Source organism: Magallana gigas, chromosome 6 (genome assembly GCF_963853765.1).
Source record: "Magallana gigas chromosome 6, xbMagGiga1.1, whole genome shotgun sequence".
Lineage (NCBI taxonomy): Eukaryota > Metazoa > Mollusca > Bivalvia > Ostreida > Ostreidae > Magallana > Magallana gigas.
The window spans coordinates 49,806,378-49,828,605 of NC_088858.1; the positions used below are offsets into that span (position 1 = coordinate 49,806,378).

Below are 22,228 nucleotides of genomic sequence, written 5' to 3' on the forward strand. Positions count from 1 at the left end.
TGGATGAGTAAATGACCTTCACCTTACTGGTGCTCCTGTTCGGAATTATCTAGACTTTTCATCCAGTACTCCACATATCATTCAGAGCTCCTCGGAAGTTTTCTGTCGAACTGCAAATGTTGATGATGCTGGGAGGAGGAGAAGGGTTAGTAGCGCACGTTTTTCTTTCCTTTGTACTGTCGTTGTATTTGTTTTGATTCATAACAAAAATCATAACCGCTGATAAGATATCTTTTGTATTATGAGAAGGGAAATTGATTTCTATTTATCAAAGATTTAAGTGAATGGAGAATGTTGAAATATTAAAAACTGATGATTTTGTTGCTAAAAAATTAAAATATTTGTGTTTTTTAACATATTTGAACACTGTTCAAAAGCATAAGTTGAGCACACGCATGTCTAAAAGAAATGGTCTTATTCCAAAATAGAGATTTTATCATCATCGTCTAACATAGTTGACTCAATTGTAATATTCTACAGTATCATATATTTCAGATGTGTTTTTGACCATGATTAACATGGATACCATTTTTACTTTTCTCAATGTCGAAGTGCATATTTAATATAACAATTATAGTTGACTTATTTATGAATTACATTAATTTTCATTTTTGTTTAAAAAAAGGCAGCATTTTATAAATTTGCATGCAGCTTATTCTTTAAAATAAATCATTTTAAGTCCTTTATATTTTTTTCTTAAGAGAGAGATAGTCCCCAATAATCACCCCTTTGTTACCATGGTAACTGGGGAATGAATATGTTCCGAGTGAGCCACATATCGGTGAGTCGGCGGCAGCAATGGAACTCCACCCACCACAGCTTTTTTGGCACCGTGCAACCACGAGGGAAGCAGCCATGCTTCAGGGGCCTTTTCTTAGGGGTGATAGCAGGGATCCTGTTGATAATAGGCATCATGTTGACTTGGATAGGTGAACTTTACAATACTTTAAAGATTTAAAAATTCCTTTGGAAACATTTTTATCTCAGATTTTTTTGTCTTCATCTTCACTAGCAGAGTGTTTCTGATTAATTGGTTTTCTCTTATCTCAAAGCAGTCAAAAACCCTTGAATTTTGAAGTTACAGCTTTTAAGATTTCTGAAATATTAATTTTATCACATTTATCCACTGTTGTCAATTATGAATTTAATTCAAGTTTGACCATTCTATCGATATTCTTTATAGCTGGATTAAGCGGAATAGTGGAGGCAGGCCCCATTTTGATTGGCTTCTCTCTCATTGTATTCCTGGTAGCTACTTGTCAGTTCCTACAAGCCAGAAAGGAACAGCTGTTAGAGAGACAAGCAGAGGAGGTAGGTACAGAAAGGCCAACTGTAAAGAAAATCCCAACAGAACCCAGAATACATCTATTTCCTAGTGAGTGTACCAGTACATGCACGAAGGGCATTTGAAAGCTACATGTATGTCATTTTATGATGGATCACAAAAAATTGATTTGGGTTTATAAGTACAAATTAACTGTTAGGCAACTGCAGACACTAGTAGTTAAAGAACTAAAAGGTCAGATGGACAGACCAAAAAAAATATGTGTACAATAAAGAGAACAAATACCAATAGGTTATAAATTGCGTTGCATGTACCGGTAAATACAAATATCAAAGAAGTAAATATTAATTAAGTTCAAATAGTTCAATTGGGGGAACATTACAGAAGGATGAGTAAGTACAAATGGTTCATCTGAAGAGACCATTCACAGAATTATTTCAGTAAAAATCAATCAAAACTGAAGAGGCAATCAATCACTATAGTCTGCAGAGGACAATCTGATCAAAATCCAGATTTAATATTTCAAATTGTTTCCATGGTTACTTTAATACCATAGTATGTCACTGTATGGTAATACCCATGCCATGCAATGATTTGATTAGTGTATGGAATTTAAAGTACAGTAAGTTGCAAGAAAGGTAATTTTGTATCTGCTTACAGTAATTTGTAGATTTTATGACCTGATAATCAAACAGTGTACATCCTTAGGGTGATAATGGTACCAGTACTTTTCTATTTCTATAAGTAATAAATGTAGCTAAGAATATATCAATCAAACACACAAGAGTTTTTCTTGAAATATTTTCCTACAAAGCTTTTTTTTATCTGTTGGATTCAACAGCAAAGAAGGCAAACCATTGCAACAATGGCAGTAAGTCAGGACGGGGAGAACCCACCAGAGACAGTTATTATAGAGGCCTTTACTCCAAGTGAATTGTACAGGTAATTAACAAAGCCTCTTCCTTGACAATATGAGCCAGATCGACAAAAATGGTCAGGGGGAAATCTGAATATAGGGTGTGGCTCAACTTCCCTAAATAAAGCTGATAATGAGAGGCTGATTGATTTATTATGCCCCCCTTCGAAGAAATGAAATTTGGTATACAGATTTAACATGATAATATCAAAGTCAAGTTCGATATTTGGTACGATGGAGCAATTTTCGACAGAGTTATATCCCTTGGACATATTTTCTTCGCAGAGGATGCACATATTGATATGAAATTTGGTATACAGGTTTATCTTAATGATATCTTGGTCAAGATTGATTTTGGGCATGATAGAGCAATTTTTGACAGAGTTATGCCCCTTGGACATAGAAACATGCTATTTATTTGCAGTTTTTGTTCATTTTCTTCACAGAAGTTGCAATTTAATATTGAAATGAAATTTGGTGTACAGATTAATTATGATGATATCTAGGTTTTTGGATTCGGGTAGGATTGTGCAATTTTCGACAGATTTATGCCCCTTGGACTTAAAAAAAATTCCAAGTATTTGCTATTTTTGTTCATTTTCTTTGTTGATGTTTCAAAGGGAGGGGGGCATAAGTGTTTCACAAACATGTTTGGTATATCAAGTAAACAGAGGAGTCTGTGGATGCCTGTAATATGTATATATGTATTTCAGTAGTACAGATGACAATGCTCCTCCCAGCTACATGGAGGCCACAGAATCTGATCTGAACCACTCAGTTCTATTGCCTGATGAGGTAGATGAGCAAATGGAAGACCCACCATCTTACGCTGAGGCAATGAGCACTTCCTGTGTAGAGATCAGTACAAGGGGAACAACTCCTGCTAGTGCATGCTGGGTACCCCCTTACTACCCTTATCTATCTCCTCCAGAACTCTGCCCCACAAACCATTGTGATCCCCCCATAATGATGACTTCATTAGACAGAGAGGGTGTTGAGAGCAATGACCTTGAGATTAGCTCGGATGTTGATGAATATTCAGAAGAAATCAATCCAGTGAGATGCAGTCAAGAAATGCAAAATCAATGTTCCTAACTGTTTGCTGCTTCAAGTATAATTGTAGAATAATTGTCTTTTGATGGAATTCTATTCAACTGATGCACTAGAAACCTCTATGACTGTGGATCAGAGAAATTTTTCACCAGCCTGGTATAAATATATATACATGTACCGGTACTTTGAATTGACAGTTGCAGGGAAGCATTGAAAGGTGAAGTGCGGGTGGATGGATCAACTGATCCGGCACCGCAAATGGGCAGATTTTATTTTTGTAAGAGGATTTAACTTGTAATGTTGTATGAATTTTACTAGGTGTGGATTATAATGCCAAATTGTTGTGTTCTGTGTAATTGCGTGGTGTATGAGCGCTGTACACTGATGTTGTGAGTCTACTCGGGTTTATTGTCTGTTCATAGAGGGTGCAGTTATTGTGTTATATGGCAAAATATAGAGCTTTTTAATGCATATTTTCATTTTAGAAAAAACGTGTACTACATTTTTTTATGCACACATATCATGATATATTTTGTCAATTTATATATGGTCTTTTTATAGAGATGTGTTTTTTTATTATTCATTTATTTCCTTACAGAAAAAAGGTTAAAGCATTTAATATGATTTTTTGCACCATGTTTTTTGTATTGTTTGATGTTTCTTTTTTACACAATTACATTTAAAATTTACAGAGTAAATAACCTATACTCCTCTTGAGTTTTTTTGACCCAAGTAGAATAGGAACTTGATTTCATATTGGTATTTATGGTACATAACAAATTGCAATTGTTTTCAAATGTCAAGCTGATTGTATGAAGCAGACTCCACAAGCTAAGTCTACAAATGATTTCATGGATATATGTCCCCTTTTTTTGTCCATGTACCGGTAGATAATTATTTTAGTACAAAATTTGATTTCCGGTAGATCAGAATATGTCAAACATACCATACACATCCTAGCTGTGCCTTAATGGGAACATTTTGTATAAATATTTAATGTTAGTGATATTCAGTTACAATTTGATTGTAGTAAGTAGTTGAGATAATTTGATTGCTACAGAAAATTGCTCTTTTGACTTTTCAATCATAACACATCTTTTTTAAAAATTAGGTTGTAGTTTAAGAAGTATATATTTTATTCATGATATAAACAATGAACATGAAAAGCAGGCAAAAGAAGCCTCTATTATTTCTCTCCACTGAAGATCAATGAAAGATATCAATGAAATAATATAAAGTGTAATATTTGTAGTTTAATTTACAAATCAAGTCAATAGTTGAAGTGTGTTCTACAGTGTTTTGTTATCAATTAAGATATTGCAAATAAGCAACTTGAGGATAAATTTTTCTTGGTACATGATGATGACTTGTTGGTTGTAATTGCAGGCATGTAGCATAAAATTGAAAAGTTGCCCCCCCCCCACTTTTTTGGGAGCATGTAAAAATCTGGAGTGAAAATCAGGAAATTAATAGTGAAATCAAAGTTCTAGTAGGTATATGCACATCCCCCCCCCTTCCCACAGATTAGAATTTTCAGGATTTAATAATACAAAAAAATTTGGAGGGTGGGGGGGGCTCTTTATTTTTGGATGAGTCCCCCCCCCCCCACTTTCAAAAACGTTACTACATGTCTGAATTGGTCTGTTGGTGATTGTGTCAAGTATCAGGACCAACTGCATAGAAGGCAGCTATTTCCAAAAATCATTGCAGATCCATAAATACATCAAATTTTACATCACATTGCAGTCATATCAATTAGAACACATTGACACTTGGTTAATGCATGTACCATATCACAACTGTTACAAGTATATTTTATAACATTAAGATATACATGTATATTATTGATTAGTACAGTCAAACTCTGTTAGGTAGTGAAGTCCTAGGGTTGTTTTGATTTACTTTGGTATATGCCATGTATTTTAAACTCTTGTATCATTGAAATACAGAAATTCATTACATAAGATCTCTCCCGTTTGTAAAGTCCATTGTTCTTTGATCACCTCAATGTTTTGCTATATAATTATATATGTATATTCATAAAATTTTTACATCAAAATGTATTATCGTCGGAGGTCCTAAATTCATTACAGTTTTAGAGTCTTGTTTTTCTCCCATATCTCACAAGATTTAGTATGAGGTTAATGAAAAAAAAATGAATATAATGTAAAGTGCATACAAAGATATAAAAGTCCTTTATATGCATTTTATCACATGTATTAATTTAGTGTTACAAGTTTAAGCAGGCGCCTAATGTGGCACGGATTCTTATGGTAACGACTCATGGGCCTCCGAGCATATATCTAGTATTAGCTTTACAAGGAAATGCTTGACAGGAAACTGCACACCATTACAATTAACATATCCATGTTTTCACTCTATATGTTTTTGTTCCAAACAAGTTTTACACTTTACATGTATATACATGACTTAAGTTTAAACTTTTTGTTCAAATGAGAAATCCTATTAGACTTGTGAACATGTAAATTAAGGAAGGTGTCATTTATCAGATTATCATTTGAGTGTGCTAATTCTTGCTAGGACAACGTACTCTTACAGAGCTTAATAACTAAGATATGCAAAAGCCAAAAATAATTATACATGTTAGTTGTCAGTGGTTAAAGAACTTTTAATCATATATTAAAAATTTCTTTGCAATTATTTCATTGTCAACACATGTATAATAATTGCTGTTATATGCCAGGTAATTAAGACTTTGTGCTAAGACCCAGTATTAATTAAGAGTGACTATTACCCAGTATTAATTAAGAGTGACTAAGACACTGGGAAGTTTATTTCATTGAGTGAAAGGGTTAAGTAATCTCTCTTACATGAACTTATATATTCTGTCTACAAAACAACCCTGGAATATTCATTTGGAATTTAAATGATATATGCACAAGGAAAAAAAATAAAACTACAGATACTATTGCCTTTTTTTAATCCCTATTTTTAGCTAAATTATATTGCATATTATTATTCCATCATTTGTATACAATGTGCATAACTATGTAGATACAACATATGTTGTATAACATGTATTATAATAAAATGTTATTTTATTTTTAAGTGTCAGTGTATGTTTTTATTTTTTATGATTTTTTTTTCATTACCATCAGTATGATTTGTTTTAAATGATCAGATCAATTAAGATATAATGGATTAACATTATTTTTATAGTTTTGTGCTACAGTTGATTGTGAGTATGAATGGACCAAACAAGTTTAATTGCTTGAAACTGATTTTGTTTACATATTGTATATGTATTCATTTTCAATAAAATTTGTATTTAACAGAATTGAATTCTATCACATGATAATTTCAAATAAATATAAATATTATATAAAAATTAAGCTGATTTGCTGACCATGTATAAAATATATTATACAGCATGGAGCTACATCAATTAATACATGTACAGGAAAATTCTAACAATATACCCATCTAATTAGCCGATTTACAGCTATATGTAAAAGGCAATTAATATCATGCCTAAAAGAAACCAGAAAAAATTAAGTTGATTGAATCATGCTAAATGGAGAAAAAACCTTTATATATATAAGTTCATTGATAAATAACATTTGACTGGTTTTGAATCGAAATAAATTGTATATCAAATGCCTTATAGAAAGACACCTGAGGTTTTTTGGTGTTACAAATGCAGGTTTGTGTCGTGCCATTGTCTACAAAAGCCTATTGAGCATTTTTGTTTTCGCAAATTACGCGTAACCATTGCGAATAAACGCGATTTTTTTTTTTTTTGCGAATTTTCTAATTTTTTGCGTTACTTTGGCAATAAACAAACGAGTTACTTTCGCATACTTATGCGAAACTTTTGTGAATATTCCCATAACTTTTGCAAAATAACACGTAAAGTATGCGAATAAATTTATACGTAACTATCATGAATTAACGAGTAACCAGTTAATATGTCAAAACTGCAACTACGTTTTCTGAATTTGAACAATAGTTAAAGAAACATTCATGTTTTATCTGTTGATATTTTGTAGTTTGAAACTTTTTCTTATTATTCTCAATTGTCTAATTCCTCTTAGAACCCACACCACCCAATTTGTTCTTCAAACTAGATGTTAATTAATGATAAACTTTAAATTGTTAATGACATTTAATGCATTTTTATATGCTATAAAGTATCTTTATCTTTTATAGCTGTCATAAGAAGTATACACTGCATGTTAACTGAATCGACCTTACATACAGAACCATTTTAACAGGAACTTTCAAAATAGATCTAGAGTGTCCAGTTCTCAAGTCACTGGCTTCGGAAGCAAATTGAAAGTGTGTGTGTGTGTGTGTGTTGGGGGGGGGGGGGGGGGGGGGCTAGACTAATCCTCAGTAGTATTGCGAAAAAAAAAACTATTTCCCAAAATCATGAAAATTCTAATCGGGGGGGGGGGGGGGTATACCTATACTTACAAAATTTTTTTATTTTACCTACTTAAATTAGTTTTGCCCTCAAAATCATGAAAATCCTAATTCGGGGGGGGGGGGGGGGGGGGGGCGTATACCTACACTTCCAAAACATAAATTTACCTACCCAAATTCCCCCCCCCCCCCCCAAATCACGAAATTCCAAATCGGGGGGGGGGGGGGGGTGGGTGGGTTAGGCCTATTACTCTTTCAGGGCTAATTTAGGAACAACTATATTTCCGGCGATAAAAAGTGTGTGTGTGTGTGGGGGGGGGGGGGGGGGGGGGGCTAAACCCTCTATGATGCTATGTGTCTGATGGTTAGGTCTACGTTTGCAAAAAAAGTGGTGGGGCTAACCCAACAAAATACAACTTGAAAGATTCCAGTTTATTCACAGAAGGTTTGAGTATTTTTTTTTAATGTAACGCGTTTATTTCGCGATTGTAATGCGTTTATTGGCGAAAAGTTAGGGATTTATTCATTCAGAAAGTTTCGCGTTTATTTGCGTTATTAACCGGGTTTTCCAACGGAAAAATCCGGTTATTAAAATGGTGAAAATGGCGGGCGGGCGGCTGCCAAAAGGGTACCCTCATTGTACGAATAACTCCTCCTACAGTTCTCAAGATAGGAAGTTGTTCTCTTGCAGATCAATTGTACATGTATCAGAGGTGTGCATATTGCTAGGATTTTGATTTCCGATAATTTATGAAAAAAATACCAGCTTTGGAACTTAGTCATTTTTGGCAAAATATTGCATATAGGGTACCCTCATTGTACGGATAACTTCTCCTACAGGTCTCAAGATAGGAAATTTTTCTTTTGCAGATCAATTGTACATATATCAGAGGTGTGCATATTGCTAGGATTTTGATTTCCGATAATTTATGAAAAAAATACCAGCTTTTGAACTTAGTTATTTTTTGGCAAAATATTGCATATAGGGTACTCCATTATACTGGATACGGGTTGACATGGATTATGGATACAGTTCACATAAATGAAAACCCGGTTTGCTGTCACATTGACAGCTTTTTCCTTAATTGTTAAGTTTTGCTACGTTTTAGACGCTCGTGATATTGCTCGCATTTCTTTTTTTACAGTATTTACAAAATCTGTGTTTTTTACGCTTACGAATTAATTCTTTTAGTATTAATTAGCACAAATACAAAAGTTCAAACGAAAGCTCAATATCATTGGATATAAAATAAATGACCATAGAGTGTATTTCCGGAGAAAGAATGTTCATTATGCTTTAGATGTTACATTAAAATAGGGATTTCCGGTAAAAAAAAAAAAAATGTCAGCGCTCAGAGGATCCACATGTTTATTCAAACGGATACTTTCTAAAGGGACAATAACTAATAGTAATTTATCTGAAAGTCGTAGGACTATATCGAGTTTACGATATATATATCGACCCAATAGTTTACGGTCTCCTTTAGGAGTTTGTGCGTGTGTGTTCTTTCGAAGGTCGAACGATCATTGGATTCACACTAGAAATGTTTTGTATAACGACAGTGTTACGTCAGACTCAAAAGTGAACTCTGAAAAAGAAGATGCTAAAAAAAAACCCAAATGGAAGAAGTATGGGGAATACTTTATGTGGTTTAACCTTGCATTTTTCTCTGCAGGGGCTGTATATAGCCTCTATATTTTAGGTAATAGATGTAGTTTGTTATTTAATTTAGAAAAGGAGAAATTGTACTATAGTCTGTCCCAAGTTAGTGCTTCCATCAATTTTTGATGATTTTTAATAAAAATACACATACCTGTGAAAGAAATACAATTGAAATCGATGAAAGGGAATATATCCAAGATACCTTCATTGAACAATTATCCCTTTTCACTCATAAAATTTCACAGGAACGAAAACAATTTTCTTAGGTAGATTCATAATGGGAAATGTTGAAATGTTTACATCTTTTCTCCATTCGGAATACACTCGGAATACATCGCGCAATTTTTTAACGTTATCATCCGGGCTTATTAATGGCTGATGCAATGCAAAATCTCCGTAGACTTTCAATTTTGGGATGTGTATTGAAACCTAAAGCGGGAGAGTGGGCGTTTCAAAACAGATAATCTGGACATTTTTCATGTTAATGGATGAACGTAGTTTGAGCACAAAGGTATTTACTATTATTGAAATATCAAGCAAAAAGTGGTGGAAGCAAAAACTCGGGACAGAGTATACCAGTATAGTTTCACGTCAGTTAGAGTTAGGAAGTTGAAATTCTGGGTTTGCTGTCCAATGCTGAGTTGTCAAAATGAGTCGAAAAGACATTGTACACTATTAATTAGAAAGAATAATCTTGCCCTGACAAGGCTTCGCTCAGGTCACTGTAAGAATTCGTCCCATATACTTGCAATGTAGCAGCCATGAAACGGATCTGCATCGCAACGATTTTAAGTATGTTAAAAAAAATCTGCAGAGGGGAAAACACATTTTTACAATTAACAAACCTTTTTGAACATGCATATGATTTAAATCCACAAAATATCCATTTAATGAGTCATGACAAAGAATTTTGTTAATATACACGTTTAAATTTGCCTGCCATTTTGTCAGAATCACACTTGGATGGCCTTGGATTTTATCATAAGCATGCCAACAGAGACACCAAATTTTAAATGTGATGTGAAAAGTGACAGTGATTTCATTGCAAAAACAGATAATGTGGTAAAATAGGATTATAAAAGAGCAACATTATAGGTATTTGATACCAATCATATGAAAATGAAGGCGAGATACAATGCAATATTTTTTTTACATCTGCTATGAAGCAGGTATAGGGGGGTCCATAGGACATCTGTCATTTAACGATAGAACATTCTACCTATCTGTTAAACTCATCTGTACTGGCTAACCCAGAGCTCTGAATGCCACCAAGGATGTATATACTAACGAGATAGGCAACTTCTACATTTGCATGTTTACTTCTGAAACTATCACACAAGCCTTGTTTTTAAAACTCTGTTCAATCCCAGTAAAATATTTATTTATTATTAGATTATTTTTTTCCTCTTGTTAAAAGGAATGGGATTTTCATACATAATAATTCAGATGCTATAAACTAATTTATAAAAAAAGAAAATATAAGCATTGATTTTTACGTAATCTCGGGAAAAAAAAGGGCAAAAACGGTTTTAACAACTGTGTCTTAATAATGATCAGATCAGGGTTACAAAGTACAAACAACAATTCTAGTGTAATTTTAAGATAGCTTTTTAAAGGCTTCATAATGATATATCTGGTTACATCATAGATATATGAAGTTAACAATGACCTACAAAATTCAAGTACCGTGTGACTTCAGCGTGACTTGCGAGAGTTTCATATCCTGTTAGTATATACATCCCTGATATTACTGATATGCTACATAACATCTTTTTCCTTGATGATTGTTAGAGCTGTAGATTAACAGGAAAATTCAGGTTACCTATAAGTTGATATTGATTACAAGTTTTCATACTTGTTAAAGAGGAACCTCTTCTTTTCCACAAGCACCCGATGTTATATATTTTTGTTCAGACTAAAAATAAATAGGCCTACCTACCCTGTTACTAAAAATACATAATTAGAAATAGGGTTTTATTTTTATTATGAAAAAAAAATATAACGTCAGGTTCCTTAGTCCAGTCCTTAGAACACAGGTAGCCTATTAAAGGGAATGATTAAAAATTTTTTTTTTAAATAATATCTATCAGTGTTGAAAGGAAAGCAGTTAAGGCATTAAATAGCCTTCTGTGCTTCAAAAGTATTGAAAATCTTTAAGTAAATTAATTGTGATGATTTCAAGAACTCTGCTCTTCTTTTTGATCAGGCGTGCCTCCAACTGATCCAGAAGGAAATGTTGTAAGTAAAAATCTACTTTCGATGTAATCTTTTTCAAAAAATGCAGATTTTCAATACCCGGTACTAGAGAATTCTATTCATTTTAATTTGATAGCCATATTGTTTCTATTGCAGGTTGGTGATGAGTTCGGGAAAGGTAATATCATTTGTAAATTGATTAATTGTTAAAAATGATTGTACCGGTTCTGCTTGGAATTTTTTTTTATCTTTTTTTCTATGATTTCAGGGTTTTCCATTAAAAGAAGTATTGCCAACTTCAAAATGAAGAAACAGGTAATTGTAAAATAAGCTTCGTTGTATAGTCTGTGAGGCAGAACATTTTTGTAATGTATGAAAATATATACAGTTTATATATGAAGAGAATGCTGACATACTCTATATTGATATGTGTAGGAGATAGAGGAGCCCTCCCGGAAGAAACTGCTCCCGGAGCCCCTTCAGCCGCCGTTTGTCCAGCCTCCCTATACACTGGTGTTAGAGATCACAGGCATCCTCGTCAAGCCAGAGTGGACGGTTAGCTAATTCAGTGGACCCCACTTAATATAATACTTATTATATCAGAAACAGTTACTATATAAACCATACTACTGTGGAATCATTTTTATTCGTGGATCAATTTTGTTGATACATATGTATAAAGTTTGGGATAATATTATACAAATATTGACTGGGGTTGAGGGCAACATTGATTATATTAGCCCCCGAGGGACGAAATATTTTCATCTCAAGGGGGCTAATATAATCAATGTTGCCCGAAAACACAGTCAACATTTGTTTTGTTATATGAAGAAACAAAAGAAAGTAATTGAAAACAGATTGCCGTAATTTTCTCAGCTCAACAAAGAATTCACAAATTCAATTTTGTGTAAAGTTCATTTCCAAAATATCCTCAGCATCAAACGGTCAATGGTGATATTCCTCCGACCGTAAGAATTCTACCTGATTTTACTTCACAGTAATTCGCAAATCCTTATATCCGTTATGATAGCAAACCGTCGCATTGCGCGTCCGTTATTTACTTGCCTTGATTGACTGTCTATTATGATGTCACCTTCTTTTGGAGTCGCGAAGAATTATTTACGTCATCGTTTACGAATCAACAAATCAGAGGCAATTATTTGAAATAGAAGGAATGTTCTCTAGATATTATTCCTAGCTGGTCAATATCAAAAAAATATTGACCGGTCAATATTTTTCAGACGAGCTAATATTACAATTATTGACTATTCGTCTATATAGAGTTATATAGTGAGAATATACTACTGAATATAACAATAATAAATATGAAACTAATGCTTTTATATACGTTTGTGAGGATATAATTTCTTGGGCAAGGGTTACCTAGGAAAGCCACAAACATTGGTCCCCCAAAAACAATGATGATTCCACAGTATATGAATGGCTGCAATCTGTCTGTTACAAAATACTTTTTGGATTAAGTTGAATGTCTGCAATGCATATTATATTAAGGTACATCTTCTTTCCCATAAAATCTAATTATGTTCAATAAATAATATAATTCAATTACAATTGAATGTCATTGTATACAGTTTCTACAATAAAGTATTACACATTCTGAACACAGAAAACCACACAAAATTTTATTTTGTATGGCTATAATTTTCAGATAAAGACAGGATGGCGGTTTAAAAAGCGACCCGGTGTGGACTACTTCCTGCAGGCGATTGGCCCACCTCTGTTTGAAACTGTTGTATACACCTCAGAAACTGGCATGGTAAGTCCTGGGTTCGCTATTTCATTAGCAGGTGCTTTGTCTTGAGATTTTTTTTTTTTTTAATTTAAATTTTCATTTTATAATACATTGTACATATAACACATTCACACACACATACATACAAGTCATGATGCTATAAATATAGAAAACTATTCAAGTTGATACTATTTTACATAAATTGAAATGAATAAAGCTCTTGAGTTTAAATATTAAGAAAAAGATTTTTCCCTTCAAACCATCTATCATTATGTTTATCATAAGAAGAGTTTCTGATAGCAACACAATTTTCAATTTCATATCTAAGGTTTAAATGACATTAAATGACATGATTTCCATGAGAAGGAAGTCTAAAAAGGCAGACTCGTCAATAGAGTTACTATTCATGTATTGATCTTTAACAGACTGAATATGTGTTTTTACTTTTTCAACACATTGTCTTAAGATTATAATTTTGATGAGGGTTCCCATGTTTATGTTTTATGGCCTGTCTTTAGAGACCAGTCAGACTGTCAGATAGTGGTAGCCCTTTCTGTTGTTTTATGGCCTGTCTTTAGAGACCAGTCAGACTGTCAGATAGTGGTAACCCTTTCTGTTGTTTTATGGTCCGTCTTTAGAGACCAGTCAGACTGTCAGATAGTGTTAACCCTTTCTGTTGTTTTATGGCCTGTCTTTAGAGACCAGTCAGACTGTCAGATAGTGGTAACCCTTTCTGTTGTTTTATGGCCTGTCTTTAGAGACCAGTCAGACTGTCAGATAGTGTTAACCCTTTCTGTTGTTTTATGGCCTGTCTTTAGAGACCAGTCAGACTGTCAGATAGTGGTAACCCTTTCTGTTGTTTTATGGCCTGTCTTTAGAGACCAGTCAGACTGTCAGATAGTGGTAGCCCTTTCTGTTGTTTTATGGTCTGTCTTTAGAGACCAGTCAGACTGTCAGATAGTGGTAGCCCTTTCTGTTGTTTTATGGCCTGTCTTTAGAGACCAGTCAGACTGTCAGATAGTGGTAACCCTTTCTGTTGTTTTATGGCCTGTCTTTAGAGACCAGTCAGACTGTCAGATAGTGGTAGCCCTTTCTGTTGTTTTATGGCCTGTCTTTAGAGACCAGTCAGACTGTCAGATAGTGGTAACCCTTTCTGTTGTTTTATGGCCTGTCTTTAGAGACCAGTCAGACTGTCAGATAGTGGTAACCCTTTCTGTTGTTTTATGGCCTGTCTTTAGAGACCATCCAGACTGTCAGATAGTGGTAACCCTTTCTGTTGTTTTATGGTCTGTCTTTAGAGACCAGTCAGACTGTCAGATAGTGGTAGCCCTTTCTGTTGTTTTATGGCCTGTCTTTAGAGACCATCCAGACTGTCAGATAGTGGTAACCCTTTCTGTTGTTTTATGGCCTGTCTTTAGAGACCAGTCAGACTGTCAGATAGTGGTAGCCCTTTCTGTTGTTTTATGGCCTGTCTTTAGAGACCAGTCAGACTGTCAGATAGTGGTAACCCTTTCTGTTGTTTTATGGTCTGTCTTTAGAGACCATCCAGACTGTCAGATAGTGGTAGCCCTTTCTGTTGTTTTATGGCCTGTCTTTAGAGACCAGTCAGACTGTCAGATAGTGGTAACCCTTTCTGTTGTTTTATGGCCTGTCTTTAGAGACCAGTCAGACTGTCAGATAGTGGTAGCCCTTTCTGTTGTTTTATGGCCTGTCTTTAGAGACCAGTCAGACTGTCAGATAGTGGTAGCCCTTTCTGTTGTTTTATGGCCTGTCTTTAGAGACCAGTCAGACTGTCAGATAGTGGTAACCCTTTCTGTTGTTTTATGGCCTGTCTTTAGAGACCAGTCAGACTGTCAGATAGTGGTAGCCCTTTCTGTTGTTTTATGGCCTGTCTTTAGAGACCAGTCAGACTGTCAGATAGTGGTAGCCCTTTCTGTTGTTTTATGGCCTGTCTTTAGAGACCAGTCAGACTGTCAGATAGTGGTAGCCCTTTCTGTTGTTTTATGGCCTGTCTTTAGAGACCAGTCAGACTGTCAGATAGTGGTAGCCCTTTCTGTTGTTTTATGGCCTGTCTTTAGAGACCAGTCAGACTGTCAGATAGTGGTAACCCTTTCTGTTGTTTTATGGCCTGTCTTTAGAGACCAGTCAGACTGTCAGATAGTGGTAACCCTTTCTGTTGTTTTATGGCCTGTCTTTAGAGACCATCCAGACTGTCAGATAGTGGTAGCCCTTTCTGTTGTTTTATGGCCTGTCTTTAGAGACCATCCAGACTGTCAGATAGTGGTAACCCTTTCTGTTGTTTTATGGTCTGTCTTTAGAGACCAGTCAGACTGTCAGATAGTGGTAGCCCTTTCTGTTGTTTTATGGCCTGTCTTTAGAGACCAGTCAGACTGTCAGATAGTGGTAACCCTTTCTGTTGTTTTATGGCTTGTCTTTAGAGACCAGTCAGACTGTCAGATAGTGTTAACCCTTTCTGTTGTTTTATGGCCTGTCTTTAGAGACCAGTCAGACTGTCAGATAGTGGTAACCCTTTCTGTTGTTTTATGGCCTGTCTTTAGAGACCAGTCAGACTGTCAGATAGTGGTAGCCCTTTCTGTTGTTTTATGGCCTGTCTTTAGAGACCAGTCAGACTGTCAGATAGTGGTAACCCTTTCTGTTGTTTTATGGTCTGTCTTTAGAGACCAGTCAGACTGTCAGATAGTGGTAACCCTTTCTGTTGTTTTATGGTCTGTCTTTAGAGACCATCCAGACTGTCAGATAGTGGTAACCCTTTCTGTTGTTTTATGGCCTGTCTTTAGAGACCATCCAGACTGTTAGATAGTGGTAACCCTTTCTGTTGTTTTATGGCTTGTCTTTAGAGACCAGTCAGACTGTCAGATAGTGGAAACCCTTTCTGTTGTTTTATGGCCTGTCTTTAGAGACCAGTCAGACTGTCAGATAGTGGAAACCCTTTCTGTTGTTTTATGGCCTGTCTTTAGAGACCAGTCAGACTGTCAGATAGTGGTAGCCCTTTCTGTTGTTTTATGGCCTGTCTTTAGAGACCAGTCAGACTGTCAGATAGTGGTAACCCTTTCTGTTCTTACTTTATTCTATGTTCTGTTGCTACAGTTCTCCACATTGTCCACTGTAGTTTGCAGACATTGAGATAATGTTTATTGTGTGGCTTTTTAGCTCACCGAGACGAAGTCAGGGGGAGCTTATGCTATACCCTCGGCGTCGGCGTTGGTGTCGGCGTCGGCGTCGGCGTCCGGACCTGGTTAAAGTTTTTGTTGCATGTCCTGTATCTAAGCTATTACTTGTCCTATCTTCACCAAACTTGCATGGATGATGCATCTGGACCTACTTATGGACTTGAAAGACTTGGATGCTGAATTTGAATCCTAAATTTCAGATGCTGGAGGAGGTTAAGGTTGTTGGACCAGGTTAAAGTTTTTGTTGCAGGTGCCCTTTGATAGCAATATCTATTACTGCTGGTCCGTACTTCACCAAACTTGCATGGATGGTGCGTCCTATGATACTGATGCACCAGACAGGCTTGAGTGCTGAATCTGAGCTATAGGTTTCGGATGCTGGAGGAGGTTAAGGTTTTTAGAGCTGGTTAAAGTTTTTGTTGCAGGTGCCCTCTGATGATTATATCTTAGTTACTACTTGTCCTAACTTCACCAGACATCCATGGATGGTGAGTCTTATGATACTGATGCACCAGAGAGGCTTGAATGCTGAATCTGAGCCATAGGTTTCGGATGCTTGAGGAGGTTAAGGTTTTTAGAGCTGGTTAAAGTTTTTGAAACAGGTGCCCTCTAATGATTATATCTTAGTTATTACTTGTCCTAACTTCACCAGACTTCCATGGATGGTGTGTCTTATGATACTGATGCACTTGACAGGCTTGAATGCTGAGTCTGAGCCATAGGTTTTAGATGCTGGATATGGTTAAGTTTTTTAGAACAGGTCACATGTAATTAGATAATAGTACTATTTCAAACTTGCATAGTTGATTAAACTGTAATATGAATGAATCACAGAGGAAGCTTTAGATGCAGAGCTTGATCTCCATTATCAAGGATGCTAAAAAATATATCTTAGTTATTACAGGTCCTAACTTCAGTAAACTTGAATGGATGGTGTGTCTTATGATACAGATGCACCTGACAGGCATGGATGTTGAATCTGAGCCAAAGGTTGCGGATGCTGGAACAGGTTAAGGTTTTAATTGCTAGTGCCCTCTGATGATGATATCTTAGTTATTACTGTTCTGAACTTCACCAAACTTGCATGGAGATGGGTATTATGTATACTGATGCACCTGACAGGCTTGAATGCTGAATCTGAGCCATAGGTTTCAGATGCTGGATGAGGTTTAGTTTTTTTGGAACAGGTAACATGTTTTATAGATGATAGCTTGCATAGTTGATGTAACTATATTATAAATAAAACGCAGAGGTTGCTTCAGATGCAGAGCCTGATCTCCATTATCAAGGATGCTAAAGAAATCTCCTACCTCACTCAAACCTGCTCGATAGATAGATGTGTTTGTTGATAAATGATATAACATGATTCTTATGATATAGTATTGTATGGTATGAAACAATATTGTTTAATTTGTGTAAAGAAAATAATGTAATTAGCACATATACTGAAAATGTAAACAAAATTATGCATATACCTATATTTATATATATATGCTGTAACCTTATTGACAAAACTTGATAATTCTGTTCTACTTTTGTTATAACCGGTTTTGTCAATTTTATCTTTTTTTCCCCCTCTTTTTTTCTTTTGTTCACTTTGCTACACAAAAAAAATCATGTATTCTTAATTGTATCATTTAACTCTACAATTCTTGTATTTTATACATATGACTACCTTGTACCTAGTGGAGAAGGCTTAAATAGGCTTTGCCTGCTGCCCAATCCTATTATGTAAATATTATTTTGCATAATAAAATATGTTCAAATCAAATCAATATTGTTTAATATGATACTATAATATCATATGTAATATTATAAAAAGTTATATGATACGATATGATCAATTTTTAAATATTTTATGTTATGATATTGTATCATGATATCGTAATGTATTATTATACCCCCCGCAAACAAAGTTTGGGGGGGGTATATAGGAATCACCTTGTCCGTCCGTCCGTCCGTCTGTCCGTCTGTCTGTCTGTCTGTGCAATCGTGTCCGGTCCTTATCTTTCTTATGGAGAAACATTGGAAGTTCTTACTTCACACAAAGATTGCTTATGACCTAAGGGTGTGTCATGACCTTGACCCAAGGTCATTTGGGCAAGGTCAAGGTCACTGGCAGAAAAAATGCAAAATTCGTGTCCGGTCCATATCTTTCTTATGGAGAAACATTGGAAGTTCTTACTTCACACAAAGATTGCTTATGACCTAAGGGTGTGTCATGACCTTGACCCAAGGTCATTTGGGCAAGGTCAAGGTCACTGGCAGAAAAAGTGACAAATTCGTGTCTGGTCCATATCTTTCATATGGGGAAACATTGGAAGTTCTTACTTCACACAAAGATTGCTGATGACCAAGGGGTGTGTCATGACCCTGACTAAAGGTCATTTGGGCAAGTTCAAGGTCACTGGCAGAAAAAGTGCAAAATTCGTGTCTGTTCCATATCTTTCATATGGGGAAACATTGGAAGTTCTTACTACACTCAAAGATTGCTTATGACCAAAGGGTGTGTCATGACCTTGACCCATGGTCAATTGAGAAAGTTCAAGGTCATTGTTTCATAAAAGCTTAATTCTGTCTGTGTCATGTCTTGTATTAATGGAAATATTAGAAGCTAGAAATTAACAGTTTTCAAAGATAGAGCAGTTGTTATCTATAGAAAATGGACAGTGAAATAGATTCATCCAATATTTTCTATAATAGCAAAAATACACGCGTTATGATTTTTTTCTTAGCGGGGGGTATCAATTGTGAGCTTGCTCACAGTACCTCTAGTTGTATATTATGATACAATATTGTATAATATAATATTGTATTATTAATTTGTTATTTTATCACATGATACTATTACATAAGATATTGCAAAATATAATATTGTATCGTTTGATACAATATTGTATATTCTATATTATTATATCATACGATATTGTATAAGATGATATTAGTTTCTGTAATATAGAATTATATCACATGGAATTGTATACTATGATACTGTAATATTATATTATATCGTATCATACGATATTAATATGATATTGGTTTATAATATGATATATTATTACATCACATGAAATTGTATTGTATGATATTGTAAAATATATTATTGTATCATATGATACAATATGTATAATATAATGTTGTATTATATAATATATTACTTTATCACATAATATTGTATATATCATTTGATATGATATAATGTTGTATCAAATTATATTGTATCATATGATACAATATCATATTATGTATCAAAAATGATACAGTGTCATACAATATCATACTATATTATACAATATAATATAATATCTTTCAATGATGTATTATGTAATATGATATTGTAATATGATACTATATTATTTTATATATTATGATATTGTATTATGTGATCAAATACAATAACGTATGACACAATACAATGTCATATCATATGCTACAATATCATATCTCATCATTGTTTATTATGGTATTTTATTGTATTATATGATATATGTTGTAAATATTATAGGATGCAATATTAAATTTTATATTATTGTATTGATTAACATATGAACATATGAATATCATACAATTTTTTAACAGATGATATACCATATTGTGTCAAACAGAATCCATAAATATCCAAGATCATAAAGTATGATTTTCATTTAATATGATAAAGGTGGTCTCATAAAGGTGAAGTCTCATAAGGGTGATGTCTCGTCTCGGTGAGCTTTGTAATCTGTGATTACCTATGTTTATGAAACATAATAAGTTTGAGTTTTCACATAAATTTACATTCTTTCAGCCGACATATCAAATAATAAAAATTTTAAGCAGCTTTTCATTTTTATAGGCATAGCAATTTGGTCTTGGATGCCTGTAATAAATTACCGTACAGTAGGCTTCATTTGGTGTATTGCTTTAATATTTGCCCTTTTTTCTCCAGAATGCCATACCTGTTATTCACTCGTTGGACCAGCAGGGAAATATAATGTACAAGTTGTACAGAGATGCCACCCTGTATGACGGCAAAGACCATGTCAAGGTCAGACATAGTTCTTCTAACAGCAATTATCAACACTTACAATAGATACAGGGTCTTTTACTATTCAATGAATTTGGAGCAAAGAGATGTACTGTGGTTTCATCAATATTCGTTGGATACCAATTTTCGTGGATTTCGTTTTTAAGTTTATCCATGAAATTGAATGTTCATTGAAGTGCAATTTCTACTATCAATTTGTATTGAAAGGATCATTGGCAACGAATTTACATATCCTTGAACATGTGATTTTCACTTTATCCACGAAAATTGATACCCTTGAATATTAATGAAACCACAGTACCTGTTCTTTAAACTATCAGAATAAAGAATTTCTAAGAGGAAAAATCTTACTACTAATAAAGCTATTATGCTAAATATACTTGGCCAATTAACTAAGTTTGAAAATTATTCAATAGGAATATAACCTAAAACCTACTTCCTTTAAAAAATTTGCAAACTAAATGTGCAATGAATTTCCAGATAAATTGATTATTTTTCATTACAGGATTTGTCCTACCTGAACAGAGACTTGAGTAAAGTGATCATGATTGACTGCAAGTCAAAAGCTGTGAATCTCCAGCGGAACAATGCGTTTGTCCTGAAGGAGTGGGATGGGGATGAGAACGACACCTCTCTTTTTGATCTTGCCTCATTCCTACAAAGTGAGTCTCCTCTTCCTTCACTTCCCACGTGTTGAAATTTGATAATTTGAATTTTAAAACTTGCCTCAGTTATTGTATTTTCTTTGTAAATGATAAAGGAGTTCATAAATTATGAATTTGAATCTTTTATGTTTTACAGTACATAAAGAAACAAATTATTGAGATTTGAAGTTACCAAATCAGGCTGTAAAACAACCCCTAAAAGTAATCAGTCTATAAAGCATGACAGGACCTCCCCCTTTGCTTTCTGCAGCTCTTTAATATATATGAGTATTTCATTCTTGAGAAAAAATTTAATTGGCCGATCTTTTCCAGCTTTGGCTCACAGTAAAGTAGATGATGTACGGTCGGTGCTGGAATATTACATGCAGTTTGATGATCCTATGGCCAAATTTAGAGAAAATCAACTTATTTTACAGGTAAATCAATTATATTCAATATTATTTCTGTGTTTTTCACCGATAGAATATTTGCATGATCAAATTATTTTATTGCTTAGGTAAATATAAATTGTACATGGTACCTACAGTCAGCTAAGAATTATAAAAAACATTCTCATTACCAAGATTATGGAGGAAAGAAGTTAAAGATCTTTTATATTTGGAAGTTAAAACCCAAATAACTATAAACTGAGGAAGTTAACAATGTAACATGTACATGTCGGATAGATTGTTTACGACAGCTTCCTTTCCTTTTGTAGGAAGAGCAGGAGAAACAGAGAATAATGCAGGAGAGACCCAAGCAGAAATCACCTCTGGATTTTGCCAGGTCATTCAAGAGGTGATGTTTCCTGAAAAAGAACTGTTTTATCAAAGAAAAACTGGTAGTGCTTGGAACATACAATTTGTAGAGAAAGTCTGTATCAGATGTCAATTGTGCTTGTTGCAAGTCTGAGACTTGTAAATCAATTTTCTTTTAAGATGTACATTTATGCTATTTCAGTTCAAGTGAAATAAATGTATAATACAACAAATGAAATTTTATCAATAAATTGATTTTCACATAACAAATATGGAAACTGTTTCTTTCTCATTAATAGAACACTATACCTTTGATTTGAAATTTGTTTCATAATTTGTAATTTCACTAATGTTTTAGC

At 34.3% G+C, this 22,228-nt stretch overlaps 2 protein-coding genes across 3 annotated transcripts; both read left to right on the forward strand.

Annotated features, from left to right (window-relative positions):
- The first annotated feature begins 3 nt into the window (after positions 1-3).
- Positions 4-6,552, forward strand: LOC105326997 (uncharacterized). 2 transcript variants are annotated; one of them, XM_011427257.4, is made up of 5 exons: positions 4-145; positions 702-929; positions 1,184-1,311; positions 2,127-2,227; positions 2,918-6,552. In XM_011427257.4, exons 2-5 carry the CDS (start codon positions 752-754, stop codon positions 3,294-3,296), a joined length of 786 nt encoding a protein of 261 aa, XP_011425559.1. In that variant the 5' UTR covers positions 4-145; positions 702-751; the 3' UTR covers positions 3,297-6,552. The 2 variants fall into 2 exon arrangements, with proteins under 2 accessions (XP_011425559.1, XP_011425558.1); XM_011427256.4 differs by having other exon boundaries at positions 7-145; positions 2,915-6,552.
- Positions 6,553-8,956: 2,404 nt separating this feature from the next.
- LOC105326996 (mitochondrial import inner membrane translocase subunit TIM50) lies at positions 8,957-22,141 on the forward strand. The gene is made up of 10 exons (XM_034467354.2): positions 8,957-9,343; positions 11,510-11,541; positions 11,656-11,677; positions 11,768-11,814; positions 11,935-12,054; positions 13,169-13,276; positions 20,369-20,467; positions 20,973-21,129; positions 21,445-21,548; positions 21,830-22,141. The coding sequence occupies exons 1-10, from the start codon at positions 8,983-8,985 to the stop codon at positions 21,911-21,913; spliced, it is 1,134 nt and encodes a 377-aa protein (XP_034323245.2). The 5' UTR covers positions 8,957-8,982; the 3' UTR covers positions 21,914-22,141.
- Positions 22,142-22,228: the final 87 nt, after the last annotated feature.